General features: G+C 38.3%; 2 protein-coding genes across 4 annotated transcripts in view; one reads left to right on the forward strand and one right to left on the reverse strand.

Annotated features, from left to right (window-relative positions):
* Positions 1-17,935, reverse strand: part of LOC115629210 (protein gone early) — a 46,950-nt gene extending 29,015 nt beyond the window's left edge. Inside the window, exons 1-4 of one of the 3 annotated variants that reach the window (XM_030525611.1) lie at positions 17,714-17,935; positions 6,104-6,493; positions 4,397-4,747; positions 4,166-4,330 (exon numbers count right to left, since the gene is read on the reverse strand). In XM_030525611.1, the coding sequence (XP_030381471.1) occupies positions 4,166-4,330; positions 4,397-4,747; positions 6,104-6,398 (811 nt within the window). In that variant the 5' untranslated portion in view covers positions 6,399-6,493; positions 17,714-17,935. Of the gene's footprint in view, positions 1-4,165; positions 4,331-4,396; positions 4,748-6,103; positions 6,494-17,678 lie in introns of all 3 variants that reach the window. The other 2 variants (XM_030525610.1, XM_030525612.1) reach the window with 2 other exon arrangements.
* Positions 2,876-3,987, forward strand: LOC115629191 (pupal cuticle protein 36). The gene is made up of 3 exons (XM_030525591.1): positions 2,876-2,890; positions 2,961-3,675; positions 3,734-3,987. Exons 1-3 carry the CDS (start codon positions 2,876-2,878, stop codon positions 3,985-3,987), a joined length of 984 nt encoding a protein of 327 aa, XP_030381451.1.
* Positions 17,936-18,108: the final 173 nt, after the last annotated feature.

Genomic DNA, 18,108 nt, shown 5'->3' on the forward strand with positions numbered 1-18,108 from the left:
TATTTTTTTATACCCTGTACCCGTAGGGTAAAAAGGGTATATTAGGTTTGTGCAAAGTATGTAACATACAGAAGGAAGCATCTCCGACCCCATAAAGTATATATATTCTTGATCAGCATGACGAGAGAAATCTATCTAGACATGTCCGTCCGTCTGTCCGTCCGTCTGTCCGTCTGTCCGTCCGTCTGGATGAACGCAAGGATCTCAGAAACTATAAAAGCTAGAATAACCAAAGTTGGCATCCAGATTCTCCTAGGTCCGGTAAGGACGAGTTTATTTTATTTTTTGGAATTTTCCCCCCTTTTCCCCGCTACAGAATTTCGTCAATATCGTCCACATTTCAAATGCTACCTAAACCAAACTTTGCACAAATAATTTATATATAATTGTCTATTGTTGTTCAAAATTTTATTCAATTCGGTCAATTCTAAGAAAAGTTATTAGCAAAACAAATTCTCGCCTGTACAACCCCCCCAAACTGCAGCAACAAGTTCGCTCTTCTTCTTCCTCTTTTTGCTGCTGCTATGGGCGCATATAACTCAGTGACGCAAGTTTACCTGGGTACAGGGTATTACACTGTCGGGCTTGCTCGACTGTAGCGTTCTCTCTTGTTATTAATATACTTACTATAGTATATGATATCTTTTTGGTGGATTATTGCTTCGTACAATGTTTTGATACTTTGCTCTCTTTTTTCGGCGGAAAATGTAACTTTTTTAATTACACACATCAAGTGTTAGTATTATTTTTGTAATATATTGCTCAAATGACGTTGCCATTTTCATAGTTTGTACCCAATGGGTCCGGATGAATCGTTAGAAGTTCAATAGCTAGAATAACCAACAACTGCTCGACTAAAGCCTTCTTTTCATTTCCATTGGCTTAGGATCTTCTAGTGGTGATCGGGCGAATTGCCGTCCGCTTGCCCTTTAAATGATTGCGTTTGAACTGATCTCCTGATGTTAATATTTATTTATATTTATATTTTAATTCAGCCAACAGGAAAAACTGAAATACTGGTGATAAATCTGATTTGCTTTATAAACAGAACAACGAATTTGAACACAATTGGGGGAAAAACGCCGCTTACTTATAATCTTTACATCACATTAACTAGAGCGGGTATAATTTACTAAAACCCGCTCAATAATTTTTTATCTGGAGTATAGGAATGAAGTTTCAGTCAGATAAAAATCAAAATTTGCCCCATAAGACCTTTGAAGCACCTTTGACCGCATCGGTTAAGGGTTTCCTTCCAACACCAAAGAAAACCTTGGTCAAAATTGTGTGCCTTGGACGACGATAAGGACGAAGATTTTTATACGAGATGCAAAGATCGTTGCGCAATGCGGATGAATCAATATATGCATATTTAATAGCAATAACAGTCGCACGAGGGGCAAACGTCAAATCAGACAAAATTGCAGCTGTGTCAATGAAGCGGCGACGATTTGCAAACGATCAATTGGCAGCTGGCGTTTGCTCTTTGATTTATAGCCGAAACTCCAACAACAGTGACAATGGGTCACATTAAAGGAAGCAGTATCTGAGTGGAACTTAGGCAAACAGAGGGCGAGCATGAGAGAGGGAGGGAGGGAGAGAGAGAGCTGGAGTGCTGAAGAGGTTCAAAAGCTGGCAAGTCAAATGTCAGAGGTTCGTGGAGCGCAATAATTAAGCAATTAATTAAACAGCAAATCACACCGAAATCAAAACAGATAAACCTATAGAGGGGGGGCCACACAAATTATAGAAAAAAATAGTAGAAAAAACTTTAAATAAAACAAGTAAAAAAGCTAAAGTCGGGTGTCCCGACTTTGAAATACTCTGTACATATGTTTACAATAATTATAGAAAATAAAAAAATTAAGAAAATAAAAAAAAAAATTTGATCGATTTTACCTCTCTCGGTATTCGAACTCACGTAAAGGGTGTATAATTGCACATTTACATAGCAATTGCGTCTGTGTGAGTGTATGTATGCCTATGCGCATCAATTCGTGTCTGTGTAAGCATTTTCGCAGTCAACCAAACAGCAACATCAATAACAGCCGCGGGCAGCGCTTGAGCAGCGCTGCAGCAGCGCTGCATCAGCAAATATATTTATGGCTATAACTTCTTGTTAAATCGGTCTATCATAATGAAATTTGGCATACGGACACATAATAACCAACTGGGGGTATTTCCAAAATTTTAGTTCGAAATTCCAAGAATTACGGGAGTTACGATTTGCGGGGTAGAGGGGGGAGGGAGGGGAATTCCAAAATATACATTTTCTGCGTATTCACATAAGGCATCTGGGACTAAAATTTGGTGTTCCTAGGTCTTATAGTCTCCGAGATATAGGCGATTATACGAATGGAAAATCGGGAAAACCCCCATAGGGGGGAAGTGGGGGGGAAAATCAAAAAAATAAAACAAACTCGTATAGAATACACACATAACGCATCTTTGTGCAAAATTTGGTGTCTCTATCTCTTATAGTCTCTGAGATCCAGGTGTTCATACGGACGGACAGACGGACAGACGGACAGACGGACAGACGGACAGACGGACAGACAGACAGACAGGGCTAGATCGACTCGTCTCGTCATGCTGATCAAGAATATATATACTTTGTGGGGTCTGCCACGCCTCCTTCTGCCTGTTACATTTTTCAGCTCCCGCAAACCTAATATACTCTTGTACATTTCATGTACAGAGTATAAAAAGGTTTTTGAGTATGAAGATGCTGGCATTTTGCTGTCGGCATTACGAGTATTTGTTGTTATTGTGGGGATTAGCCGGAATCGGATAGCTATAAAAATCACCAGCACATTGAGGAGAAGCATCAGTTTCAATCAATCCGAAGCAAGCGAAGCATTATCAAATCATCAATATGCGTTTCTTTCTGGTGAGAATCAAAGGAGCAGCAGCTACTAACAAGGATTCTTTTAAAGCTGCATTCCTTTCTCTTCTTGTAGGCTCTTGTCTCTCTCGTTGTTTTGGCAGAGTGCAAGCCCCAGGGTTACAACTATGACAGCGGCGTCTCGGGCTCTTCGTCAGGTCTGAGCAGCATTGGCGCCGGATTTCTAGCCGCCCCCAGTAACGCTCAAAGTCTTGCCTCCTATGGTCCATTAGGAGCTCTACAAGGCGCCGGTGTCGGTTCATTTTTGGGCATCGGCAGCAGTTCCTCAGGCAGCAGTGGTGGTGGCTTCGGTGGTGGTTTTGGTGGTGGTTTCGGTGGTGGTAGTAGCAGCAGCTTAAACAACATTGGCTTTGGGGGTGTTGCCTCGTTCAATGGCGGTGCATCCAACTACCAAACGCAACAGCAGCAGCAAGAGCAACATGCGGGCTTTGAAGCACCTATTGTGCACAAGCAATTCATCACTATTTCCGCGCCCGAGGAGCACGAGAACTTGGAACGGTCCAAGCATCTGGTTATTGGTCGTCCGCAGAAAAACTACCGCGTGGTTTTCATTAAGGCACCATCCTCTAGTAACGCTAATGTCAAGTTGTCAGCTCAATATGCGCCACAGGAGGAGAAGACCGTTATCTATGTGCTAAGCAAGAAGGACTCGTCGCTGGAGGTCAACGACATTGCTACTCCCGCGCCAACGGTGCCCAGTAAGCCTGAGGTCTTCTTCATCAAATACAAAACTGAAGCCGAAGCTGCACATGCACAACGCCAGATTCAGGGTAAGACGACTAACATATCGATATAGGATAAAGAGTTAACCTCGTTTATACCATCCAGCTGAATACGACAAAATCGAGGGAACCTCTGAGCACACCGATGGCGGTGTGGCGCCTGCCCAGTCTGTTGTGGGCATTCTGGATGGTGGTGCAGCTGCTAATATTGGTGGAGCCGATGCAGCTACCTACCACGGCTCGTCCAGCACTATTAACAGCAGCACGAGCGGCTATTCAGGTGGCGCCAGCATCGGTGGTGCAACCAGCGGACACAAGGCGGCCCAAAGCGCCACCTATTTACCACCTGGCGGTCATTAAATGCCAAGATGGACCTACAATATTTCAAAAGATAATTTTTTTTTTTTTTTTTCGTAAAAGTCAAAAATGAAAGCCGACAAATATAAACATACATATATCCTTATAAAGATATGCATTTTCATTTCAAAATACCTATATGATCCAATTTTAGAAAGGATCTGCAAAAGTGCCGACTTACCAACAGATTGTATGGCTTTTTTGAGCAGCAAATCCGACTGACTCTTGTCCAGTACATCGATTTGACGACAAGAACGATATAGACTGCTTATCATAGACTCCACAGAGTAAGCGCCTCCCGCCTCGCTAGGAAGCATAGAGATGAAGCGATTCAGTTCATCCAGTTCTGCAAAAATGAAAATGGATTAGACTATCATCCCATTTAATATTTTCTCAATTACTGCTTACCCACCTTGATACTCATTGTAAGTCTTATAGTTCCACTCGCCTCGCTTGATCACAAAATATTCTCCGTTGGCATATTCGCGAGCAAAACTTCCACATGCCCATTCGTAGGTCTCATGGCAAGGACTGCGCGAGGTATTCGCCCACAAAAGCAGCTGGCGACTGCTCTCCACGCACTCCCGTTCCAAGCAGAGAGGCGCACGTAAGTAAAACGGCACCTCCGGCCAAAACGCAATCAACATGATAATAATGACGAAGAGAAGGGCGCACAGGCAAGCAGTCGTCACATACAGAATGCGCCGCTTTCTGGATAACCGCATTAGCGCATCGAAGGACAGGCGCCCTGGAAGCAGGAACGCTGTAGCCACATGGTCGTAGCAATGCATATGTGTACGAGTATACGAGTGTGCGTGTATGAATGTGTGTGTTTTAACGATGGACATGAAAGAGCACGATATAAAATAATCGTATTTTAAAGCACTAAACAATGAGTTTAACGAATTTTAAATAATGTACAAAACAATAGAAAAGCAAATTATTTTAAGTAAAGTCTAAATTGTCTTGCAACATAATCTCTGCCTGCCTTCACAAAAACCATTCAAAACCAGTGGAAGCTTAAGTCGGGTGCTCCGAGCTTGAAATACTCTGTACCTATGTGTAGAATAATTACATAAATTTAACTCACGTAACGGGTGTACGACTGCACATTTGCATCGGGATTGGGGCTATGTGTACATACATATGCGTGACTGTGTGTGAACATGTGTGCAGTACAGAGTTGGGCCAAAGCAGCAACAACAACAACAGCTACTACAGGAGCTTTGGCAGAGATTTCATTTATGGCTATAACTTCCTTTTAAATCGGCATATCATGATGAAACGGATACGTAAGCACTAACCAGAAGTTATAGCCAAATTTGATTTTTTTTAAACTCCAAGAACTTTGAAGTACCCTTGTACTGTGTCTCATATGCGGCATATGTGTACAAAATTTGGTGTCTCTAGCTCTTATAGTCTCTGAGATCTAGACAATCATACGGACGGCCACACAGACAAGACTAGATCGACTCATCTTGTCATGCTGATCAAGAATAAAACCAGAATTATGTGTTCTGTCTGTTACGTTTTTCCCCTCCCGCAAGCCTGTTGTTGTTACACCTGTTGGTGTTATACACCCTTTACGTGAGTTCATATACTAAACGTCGATCGAATATTGTCTTTTATAATTTTCTTAATTTTATAAAATTGTATAATTATTCTACACATATGTATGTACAGAGTATTTCAAAGTCGGGGCACCCCATTGGACCGATTGGCAAACCCAATTAGCGAAGTCCATCAAACTAAAACTTTCGACCGAGGCTCCCCATGTCTTCAAGCTTAGAACAAGTATAAGCTTTAAAGGAAACCCGCTAGTGTACTTCTAAGACAATGATAGGAGTATAAGACTTCGAACTAACAGCAGATAATAATTATTTATAATTGCATTTATGCATATCATTTATCAATATAAGACGAGTCGATATATAAGTATGTCAATTGAGATACACATAAAAACTATTAAGAACCCATGATCACCACTGTATTCTTGTTTTAATGTATGTTGTTTAATTATAATTACAAATATGCACGGATATGTAAGTGTAACACATCACATAAATATAAACCAGCAAATGCTCCATGTATGTATGTTTTCTGATTTCGGTCCACTTACCTCGGAGTCCATTAACCGAGGCATGAGCCGAGTTTGGGGTATCAGTGGCACTATTAGCGGCATTACTGAGTGCGTCTTTACGCGCTGCTTCCAAATCCTTCGTCGTCAGCGTTGCATCATCCATGTGCAACTTTTGCTGATTAGTAGTCAAGGGTGCTTTTTCGCTTCCCTCGATTTGTTGTTTTGTTGCGCCTCGATCATCATCTAAGACAGCGTTATTATGTTTGTAGCTCCGATCATCCACCTCATCAATGGCGCAAACGGTTGGCTTATATTTGCCCTGATTCAGGGCCATCCTGATGCCAGTCCTCCTCTCTGAGGACGTGATATTCGTAGACGATTCCTAGTCCAAGCTTACGATGGTGTCAGTCTTGGCGCATTTTCATCAAGCTGTAAAGGTAGCAGGAGTTACGTTTTAGTATTTATGGGGCAGATACAAAAACAATAACAAATCTCAGGCGATCAAGAAAAATGCAACGTCAGAGTCGATGTTGAATTATTCGTTTATCAGGCGGCAACTCAGAACATAGAGCTTGATTATCAAGAGATTACCTTGAGACCTGATATAATGGCACAAACACACACGTACACGCCCACTAGCACGCCGTTGCTCAATAAGAATATTTTCATATGTACAAACACACACACATACATACAAGCATACAATTTGTAGAGCATCGCAGATAAGTGAAAAATACGTTGAGATACGAGTAGCTTGCAACACTTCATATATACATATCTACATATGTACATAGACATACATATACATAGTATGTATGGTACATATGTGGTTCTTATGCACAACTATGCAAGATGTATATATTGCAAATACATATGCATAAATAAGCACAAACGAGTATAAGGCGTTCACTCTTGTCAGCGTCATGCAACATTTGACTTCTTTTCAATTTTAAATTGACAACAATTGGTGGCAATTTGCAAGGCAACCGAGTAGCCAGACGGACAAACAAACAACTGCCGGCCAATCTGCCTGTCCACCTCTTGTACACCTTCCCATCCAATAAGTGAACATTAATACCTCAGTAAGCTGGCTGCGTTAAATATTGCCCCTTTCCTTGCTGGCAGTTACAAGTATGCTCAAAATACGAGCAGATACATTTTAATTGGCAGAATTAAAGAAGACGTGCAAGTAATTAAAAATGCACAGTTCAGACTCACAAGGCCCATGCAATTGATGCAGACCACTGAAAAATTATGCCTGGAAACATTTTGCTTCGATTCAGTGATATCAATTTTCGTTTTGCATAATTTAAAAAAAATCAAATTTTTAATATACCTCTCATAAGTATGAAGCGAATATTGCTTATTTTTATCGGTCTATTAATATTTTTTAAAAGCGGCTTTTGTTCTGGAAATGTGAACCAAACATTTCTAACAATACAAATATGATACACAAAGGCATGCATATTTTTGGGACGACCCGGCCGCAATTTTACACCCATCACATATCAATATTAGCTTTTAAGGATTATGAAACTAGTTTTGTAATTCTTTAGCGGTTGCAAGGCAGTAAATGAAAACATCTAACTCTAAAAACATAGAACGTTACAGTCGAGCAAGCCCGACAGCCCCAAAACAATACTCCGTCACTGTGAGAGATGCGCGTAAAGCAAAAACAAGAATTGCTATTGTTTCGCAAATAGTTCTTCTAATAAATAACCGATTTGAATGAAGTTAACAAAAGTACGAAAATACGTATACAAAGTTTAGTTTTAGTTCAACGAGCTAGCAGGGGTCCCACGATGTCAGTTCGTTTCTTAAGTAAGCACTCGGTTTAATTCACACCGCAACCATCATGACAAAAGCATGATTAAAAATTTTGAATGTTGTCGAAAAATTCAATATTTGTCCAACATTGGACAGATCTTAAATAAAGATTAAAGATTTACAAAAACAAAAACTAAAGGCAGTACGAGTACAGGGTATACAAAAGCCGACTATGTTAAGCACTTCAAAAACTAAAACTAATGAAACCTTATCATTTTAATTAAAATTTTTACCATTTTTTTTATAGAGCATTTATCATGGTCACCGTAACCAAATTTATATGCTCATATAATTTATTTCATGAACTTAAAACACACATTTTGTAATAATCTCCATTGATAAGATAAAAACCGAGCACACAAAGTTTCGCTCTTAAACTATATTTTAAATTCAGCCTTTAAATACATAGATACGACCAAGGGAAATAACTAACTGACCAGAACTTATCGCATTGGACTTTACAGATTTGCAGGGCTTACCTGATTAAGGCTAGTTAAAACAAAACGAAAATAATGATAACACTCAATGACTCAATAGAGACGAAATATACATACATACATACATGCATATATACTTACTAGTATGTATGTACTACGAATATGCCCATACTATATACATATGTGGAGCTATAAATTACAACCATTTTTTATGTGCGCTCATAATTTAAAAGAGGGTGTGAAGTCTAATCCTCGAGATACTTATAAACGTATATATACATAGAGATGTTCGACGCACTCATTAGACAAATACGGGACTTAGCACTATGTAATAATAACTTTAAGATATATACGTATCTACCGCCACACACTACCGTTTTATGGCAATGGTTGCGTATTTATTATAAAGCATCTCTATGACCTACACACATACAAGTACGTATATACACTATATGTATGTAATCTGTTAATTGTTTCTGCTGTGTGGGTGTCTGTTACAGATGAACTCAGCCAATTTCTACATAATATAGGCATGTGCCCTACCACAAGCTGGCTTTTATGCACAGATTAAATGACAACACTAAAATCAGGAACCTTTTTTTGAGTGTGTTTGGTGCACAACATAACCAAAAGGGGGGCAATTAAGATTTTGATGGTGGCTTGGTGGCGATGGTGGCGACGAAGCTATTGGCCAACGAAGCATAACATTTGATCATACAGCACAGTGGTGCACTATCCATTATTAATCGCAAACATACAATACTGATTCCATTTCAAAGAGTGTACTTTACATTAAATGCAAAATCCAGCCTGGGCAGGACTACTTAATTTTCAAGAATTTCGTATTAAGGGCCTATTTTCTCTTCCTAATTCAATTTACCATCGCTTTACGACCACGGACATAGCTTATTAAGTAGTTAAGACCTAGAGGAGTAATTAGACACTCGTATTTTAAGGAAACAAATGCCTAGGAATCATTTGGTTGCAGAGCTTTACGCATGACAGTACATATAGTAGTACATATAGTATATGTTTTAAAACCGGTATACATATACTTTTTTACATCATTTTGTTAGACGGTGGTATGAATTTTGTTTGTAATGGATTTCATGTCTCGGAGAAGGTTGATATGTTATATACATATTGGATATATTTTTCCAAAATTGTAAAGAAATTGAACACTTTACTACAAGTCCACTTTTTTATAGCCTGTACCCAAAGGGTGAAAGGCTATACTTGTTTTGTGCGAATGTATGTAACACACAGAAGGAGGCGTGGCAGACCCCACAAAGTATATATATTATTGATCAGGATGACAACACAAGTCGATATAGCCATGCCCGTCTGTCCGTCCGTCTGTCTGTATGAGCGCAACGATCTCAGCAAGTACAATAGCTAGGATAGCCAAACTTGGCATTCAGGTTCCCCTAAGCCCTAGGCAGAACGAGCTTGTGTTTTTTTCTGGTAAAAATTTCTTTTTAAATTTTTCTTTTTTGTAGACTCTCCTACAACAACATCTACAACAAAAACTACCGTTTGGGTTATGAGAACATCATAAACTGCGAGCAAAAAATTAGTAAAAAAAAAAGTACACCGAAAAAAATTTTGATCACATTTATGAACTTCGCAGCTTCGCACACATAAGCGCTGGCAAAAAAATACCGCGTCTCAATCTCGGAAATATTAATTTCATTAGCCAATGTTCAGTTTTAAATCAAATATAAGTAAGATTATAAGTAAATAACTTGAGGAAAATCATAAAAGTTTTACTGAAACACTATAATTTATAATTTGTCAATACACTTTGAATGTCAGTGCATAAGTGACCGTCAGCGGGTATTGCAAATCGATCATCAGTACACACACTGTGTGTATTTTGTTATTGCATCGATCTACTTGTGCGTCTGGCTGGCGACAACACTGCGTGTATTTTGTTATTGTAAGTTTGCTCGAGATCGGCACTTTGCTTGTGCGTCTGGCTGTCGCCAGTTACCAAAACATAACGGAAAGAGCCCTGGGAGCCCAAAGAGACACTACGTGCCCACCGCTGTTGTAGAGAGTACAGGCTATTTTACTGTCGGGCTTGCTCGACTGTAGAGTTCTCTCTTGTTTTATTATTCCTTTTTACTCCGCTTGGGAGCTTAGGGCTTCTGACAAGTCCACTTAAAGGTTACTAATTTCTACCAATTGTATCCGTTAATTTTAATGAATCAGAGTTTAAACTTTAAAGTTCCCATCACATTACCGCAGCATCGGAATAGCACGGCTTTCCATACATAGCACTTATAGGTATTTGAGTATATGCCTATAATTTTTTTAAAGATTACCTAATAAGCATGTTTTTTAGTAGAATGCAAGTAAATATACTCGTAAACACGAATGAAAAGCAAGAGTGGAGCAGACCCAACTCTCACATACCCTGTACCCACGCCTAAAAAAGAAAATTCAAATATTTGTATACCCTGTACCCAAAGGGTACTCGACTCTAGCATTCCTTTTTTGAATTTTTACAATTTTCAGTATTTTTCTACATTGCTAATTTTTGACAAATTAATAATTATAAAAGTATTCCCCACATATGTACAAACTATTTCAAAGTCAGCTACTACTTATTTCTACTTATTTATTATTAGTTTACAATTTATATTCTTTATTCTATCTTTACTGAATTTTATCAAAGCTCTCCATTAGCTTTATAAATATGTTGTTATATAGAGCATTTTACCTCAGCAGTAGGCTCCAAAAACTGGAGCAGTTGTACCCTGTTCTTCTTTATTTTTTGGCTCTGCTTTTTTTTGCTTTTTTCGCTGACAAGTGAGAAGTCTTTAAGAATTGCATAAACAAAAGTTACGATGATTTGCAATGGGTAGCCATCGTCGTGCTTGTCGACTAAGGCGTACTTCAAAGCATTTGTGCTATGGCAGCATTTTCATAATCGATACAACTTTTAAAAATCAAACACACTCACGCGACACAGTGCGCAAAAATGTGATTAATTATAGCTTCGATTGTTTGCCACATCGGCCCCATTTGCAAATTGTGCATGATCCAAGTTCTTCACCCTCTTTGTTTATACTTTTCGGTGGATATGTGCGTGCCTAAACATGTGTAAGTGTAAGTTTGTTTGGGTACAGGGTATTCCTTTTTCGGACTGTAAAATTCTCGTTTCAGCTTTGTTTTCTTCGTGGTCTTACTTCTGTAAGTCCATGTTTGTAAGAGCTTCAAGTGTTTTGATTATGTGCACGAATCAAGGCGATTTCTGCTTGATACCGTCAATAGATGTGTTTGGAAACTGTTGGATCCATAAATATCAACATGACAAGGCAAGTCTATCCAGCTTTGTCGATCCAAAAGGAAAATAATTTATAAAGCTAAGTTATTAAAAATAAAATGCATGTTATGCTAACCAATCACCAACCAAGCTAGTTATACCCTTTACTAATAAGTGCATGGGTGTAGTGGTTTTGGTGCGTTAGTTTTGAAATCCCACTGAAACATTGCACAGAGGTTTCATCTGACGGACATAGATAGACCGGCCATTTCAGAGCACTATATTATATATCTACTTGGTCATAAAAGTAATGGAACCCAATTTGAACGATGAGAAAGTTGTTGTCATCCCTCATGATGTAGCACCATAAGTGCCACGGATGAGGAAATGCAAAAAAAGAAGCCAAATGAGAAATGCTAGAGTGGACCGGACTCAGCTCTTAAATAGCCTGTACCCACTCCCAGAAAAAAAAAAGAATTATAATAAAAAGATATTGTTAATTTATTTAACAACAAAATTGTTAATTAAATAGACGAGGGGGTCAACTCTTATATACCCTGTACCCACCACACAAAAAAATTAATGAATTGAAAAAAAAAGAATTAACTTAATTAATTAATTAAATTAAATATAAAATATTCAACGCAAGTATACATGAGCGTTTATGTACATCGTGTCTATGCGTGTATGCGGACGAAAAGACGGACGTGGCTATATCGACCCGTCTTATCATCCTGATCAAGAATATACTCGAACATAAATACTTGTACTTTTGGGGTATGCCACGCTAGCTTTTATAGAAGTACCCCGAAACACTACGATAATTAATTAGTTCAGTTTAATTAGCTTATTTGCCGATTTTTGTATGTACTGAAATATCATCTATTTTCAGAAAATAAAAGTTTCAGTGCACTTGAGTTCGACAGCATCAAAACTCAGGTATATTAAATAAATAAATGAAAAGTTACATTTTTAAAAAGTGTTTTATGGTCAAGTAGTAGTTGGATAGCACTATATGCGTTAAAAAAAATTATATCATTCGACCTTCAAGTTTATAAGTATTAACTTATAACTTTATTAACTTTATTAAACTATGTTTAATTTCAAATGTTCACGACCTAGCGATCATCAGCGAATAGATAATTAGAGTAGATGATATTTTTTCTGACGTGACGTTACATTAGAAGATGGGTAAAAGCAAATAAACAAAATTTTACGGTTAATTGATATTGGTTTGCTCTTCTGCATTTATTTGAAGGTTTGTTATTGTTGTAGCTAGCATTTTTCAATAAGAGCGCATTTGCACAATAACTCTTGGAATCGCAAATGGTAAAGATAAAATCCTCTTAAAATATACGAAGCTGACCAAAACCTTAACTTGAACTTTGTAGGTCTATATTTCGCCATTGCGACTAGGTAGAGATTTCAACTCTGTAATTTAATAAAATTTGAACATTTCTCTTTAATAAATTAAGAATAAGTAATTATAGGTAAGGAAAAACTGTTAGTTAACTCTTAATTTTTCGGTCACGGTGGACTTTCTGTGGAAATGTCCATATGTGTATAAATAGGGAAATAAAAACTGTTGCCAAATACTTATAGCAGTTCATTCACAGATTTAATCAATAATTTATAGCATAATTGGCTGTCACTCGAACACATACGAGTATGTATGTATGTATGTACATACGTCAGCGTTTACAGATTTCCGCACCTGTCGACGGTTTCAAAAGCTCGTTGTCTAAGCGCAATTTGTTATTATTACTGTAAACTATGTCGCTCGCACATTGTTTAACTTGTTGCCCGCTATATTGACATTTAATTTGGTTTAATGGCACAACAAACATCGTCACCCATTATCAAAAGTGTCAAGTCAACGTGCCAAGATAGAGGCAAAGGGTATGTGTGTGTGTGTTCATACATACATACATATATGTACTTCATACATACATATGTACATATATATATTATACATATAGATACTTGTGATTTGGAGAAGGCGGAGACAGCGGCATCTGTAGGCTTGATAACCTTGCAAAACTTACACAACCGCAACAGCGAAATCATAGACTTTTTTTTATATAAATATGTCAACAATTTGTCAGCGTAGTCGTCTCAGAACAAGTACGCGTACACACAAATCTACGTACATACACATACATATACTCGTATATGCGTATGTATGTATGTGTGTACATATTTATGTCGTTGCGCGTACTAAGCATGCGGCTGCGTTCACGCTCTGTTGTGCACAACAAGGTAAACAACAAAGAAGTAGGGAGGAAGTTTGTGGAGACTGGAAAACGGGGACAGTTGGACAAACAATCGTTGCGATGCAATGGCAACGTTTGATCAGCACAAATAGATAAGGAAATATATATACTCGTACATAGATATATGGGGATATATAATGACTTTAGTCGCCGTTTTTAGCTGAAATTAGCACTTGGCGATGGGTGACAAATAGGGCGGAGGCGTAAAGGTGTGTTGGTTCACGCGTGAAACGTGAATTCCCAATGCCAACTGGAGACCGAAATTTAGATACAAATAATTCTGTTTTTACACGTTCTTTTTTACACGATTTTGATATAACACGGTTTGAAAATTAAAAATTGCATATATGTATGTATATTTCTTTAGAGATAAGGAACCAATCACGTATTTTTGCGTATGATCAATGTCTTTTTTTACACGCTTGTTTCTGGAACCAATCTACCGTGTAAAAACATAATTAGGTGTACATATACATATGTAATTCAAATATTCCTCACTCAACCGAGCACTTGATACCCACCATATAAAATGTATTTTGTTAACGCCCAGGTTCTAATACTAAAGGCTTGAAATAACAATGTATTGAGCTAGTACCGAAAACTGATAAAAATTCTCTGTGCTAAATATTGAAAATTTGTTTTTGTGTATCATTTTTAAAGTTGGGGAAAATTAGGTTTTTATATTTCCTATCGTTTTTTTTTTTTATAGCACAATACTCAATGTCGCTCAAATGAAAAATAATTCTCTTTGGGGCTCACCATAATCATTAAAAGGCCGTCGATCATCAGTATGTACATACATACATACAAACAAAAGTTCGGCTTTTAGAGGAAAAAGGTGCGGCTAGTTTGGCTGCGCCTTCAAATGGAGCATATTGAACGGGTTGTTTGGAGGTAGCGAGCAAGGTATAAGCAAGTAACAAAGCTGCAGACACACCAGAAATGACAATGCGGGCGGAGAGTGGTGGGAAAATTCACGAACATATCAAGACGCCGTGCGTGAGTGGCACAATGCACAGATGCACAGCGTCGAATCGAACGATAATAGCCACTTGCACATGCCCAGCTCGTAAGAACGTAACGGTGTTTCCCGAGTCAAATGTGGTAACAGCGATAAATACAAGTATGTACATAGAGTGAAGTCTTAGGAAGCGAGAGAAACACACACAACCCCAAGCGATGCTGCAACTTGAATAGTGACATTATTACGAGAACGTAGAAGCAAACGCATTTGTGTCCTCTTTTGTGTGTGGGTTTTAACAGCGAGTCGACTGCCTGAGCTCTATGGATGACACGCCGGTTAGTATTTGGACCCCCTTTCTTTAATAAAACATGAAAGGAATTCTAGAGTCGAGTGGCCCAATCGCTTAAATTCTCTGTACCCACTCCCACATAAACCAAACAAATTTAATTTAAATGTCACGCTTGAATAACAAATTCCAGGAATTGCGGGAGGCATAGAAAATCACAAATAGCGAAGAAGTGGGAAGGTGTATCAGAAAAACAAGAACTTGATCTGCCTACGGTTTAGGGGAACCTCGATACCAAGTTCATTTATTCTCGCTCTTGCTGAGACGCTTTCGCTTATACAGACGGACGGACGGGCATGGCTAAATCAACTCGTCTTGTCATACTGATCAATAATATACAGTGAAAACTCTCTTGGCCGGACACTTACGATCGGCCAATTTTTGTCCGCCCAAGGGGAATGTCCGCCTAAGGGGATACTTAAATACTTTATAAGCCAATCGAATTTTTAGAAAAAGTGTCCGCCGAAGAGAGTGTCCGAATAAAAGAGGTGTCCATTAAGGGAGTTTTCACTGTATATACATAAGTGGGGTCTGCCACTATATGTTACCTGCATTCGCACTAAACTAGTAGACTATATTACCTTTTGGGTACAGGATGGAAAAATTATGTAATATTTATATAAAAAACAAGAAAGGTAGCATTCCTTTCTTGCGAGTCGAGCGGGCTCAACTCTTTAATACCCTATACCCGATTCCACAACAACAACAAATATAAATAAAAAGAATGTTTTTAATGAACTAAATAAAATTAAATGAATTAAATAAAATCAAAAATATTCAATTAAAAAATACAAAAGTGGATATACATACTATATACATAGTATGCATGTTTACATATGTACGGTTATAAAGGCATACATTTACAACGGGATCGTGTCTATGTGCGTGTATGTGTAGAGTACAGAATTAAGTCAAAGCAGCAGCAACAACAACATCGCGGGCAGATCTTGGGCAGAGATAACATTTATGGCTATAACTTTCTTAACAATTGACGTATCACGATGAAACTTAACATGATGACAGATAAGCACTAACTGGACGTTATTGTCGAATTTGAGTAAATGTTTTGGAAATTCACTAATATCGGGGGAGTGGGGGAGAATAAAAATAACATGACCTGCCTTGGTATTACAGGAACCTCGATACTAAGTTTGTTTATTCTACCTCTTGTACTTGGGCTCATACAGACGGAGAGACGGACAGACGGACAAGGCTATATCGACTGGTCTTGTCATACTGATCAATAATACACAAGTACTTTGTGGGGTCTGTCACGCCTCCTTCTGTGTGTAACATACATTCCCACTAAACTAGTATGTAAACCCTTTTACCCTCTGGATAATGAAGAAATTAAATTGATTTAATTACTGAATCAGGTATAGGGTATATCAGAAAGAGGCGCATGCATCTCTAGCGTTCGACTCGTTATGGAAATAGTTTAAAACTACAATTACAATAGACCAAGATACAATAAGTATTACAATTACATTTAAGCAATATTAACAGATTGGTAAGCTCGCACGTCTACAAACATACATACATACGTGCCTGCGATGTACGTAAACAGTTTTTAATCAGTGCTCTCACAGTTAAGGTATGTTTTCGATTAAAAAGTTGGTCGATAAGACATAAGTAAGTCCATTTACGCTAATTAAAGAATAAGAACCTGGGCATGGCTGTTAAATATAATACATTGTACCACAGACAGCGAGGATATGGAGAGGGATGTATTTAACAGCATCCGAGGCATTGACATTGGCATTCACAGCTCTGCTGATGTGGTTGTTGTTGTTTTATTTCTTTATTGTTTTTGCTGGCTTGCTATGCAACTGGGTCTCTTGCTTTGGTCACTTGCTAAACCGGTTCTGCCGGCATTTTGAATGGTACAAAAAACAACAAGGCATGATGCTACTTTTTCACTCTCACTCCGCATGTTCATACGTCAATAACCACACATTATCCTAAAATGAGCTGGCTGCTATATTTTCACATACATACATACATATCTGATGGAAATTTGTATAGCACTCCACGGTTAATTAAATACTACTTGCTTTTAATTTTCAACCAGTCCTAATTTTTAAGTCATACAATTTTTGTTTGAATTACTGTAGTAGTAATTCCGGTATGGAAATATGCATAACTATTAAAAGTACGTGTTATCTTTTCAAAACCAGAAAGTATCAGCATTCAGACAAGTGTTTGTAAGACTTTTGGTTGTAGAGTCGCACGTGAAAACGACACTTTACAGATTTTGGCTAAAACGCACTCTTACTGGTGACGTCACAAAGGGAACATACAAAAACGAGCATACGGCGTGCCATACCATGTAATTCATTATACCATCATATACGTGGTACACACACATATACATAAACAAACACGACTGCTGCTTTCAACTTTAACTACGGCTTAAAAATGCGGTGCTTTGAGTACACGTTTTATATTGTCTTCTGTTGCTTTCTTTTAGCCCAGGTATACCACCTTCAAACTCACACTAATACGCAGTCACACATAAGACATTCTCATACATAATGCATTTCAAGCGCGGATTTAGCTCAGCACGGCTCCAAAAACCGACAACACAGCCAAGATGACTGCCATCACGAATCCTCACTTTACTATGAATTTATAACAAAATGCCGCACAATAACAAAAAACACTCGAAAATAATTCGAAAACAGTTATATTTTGACTTTCAGTGCAACGTAAGAATGATAACGACGACGCACGACTTGAACTGCGCAGCAAGAACTCACGAAACGTTCGCTTTCTCAATGAATACTAAAGAGAAAACTACGAGCAGAACGTGACAAGCCAGCGCGAAAGCATTACCGATGTGGCCGGTGCGCAATTATCATTTCATAATGTGCTGTGCACAAGGTAGGCTTCAAAAATCTGATCTTTCCGCGGAGTAGGCATAGCT

The sequence above is a fragment of the Scaptodrosophila lebanonensis genome, unplaced genomic scaffold (assembly GCF_003285725.1).
Source record: "Scaptodrosophila lebanonensis strain 11010-0011.00,11010-0021.00 unplaced genomic scaffold, SlebRS2 tig00000136-arrow-arrow-pilon, whole genome shotgun sequence".
Taxonomy (NCBI): domain Eukaryota; kingdom Metazoa; phylum Arthropoda; class Insecta; order Diptera; family Drosophilidae; genus Scaptodrosophila; species Scaptodrosophila lebanonensis.

Bases quoted from the DNA above. Each gene is read 5' to 3' on its own strand.
- LOC115629191 (XM_030525591.1), top strand. The intron at 3,676-3,733 runs GTAAGACGACTA...TATACCATCCAG, and splicing joins TGCACAACGCCAGATTCAGG to CTGAATACGACAAAATCGAG.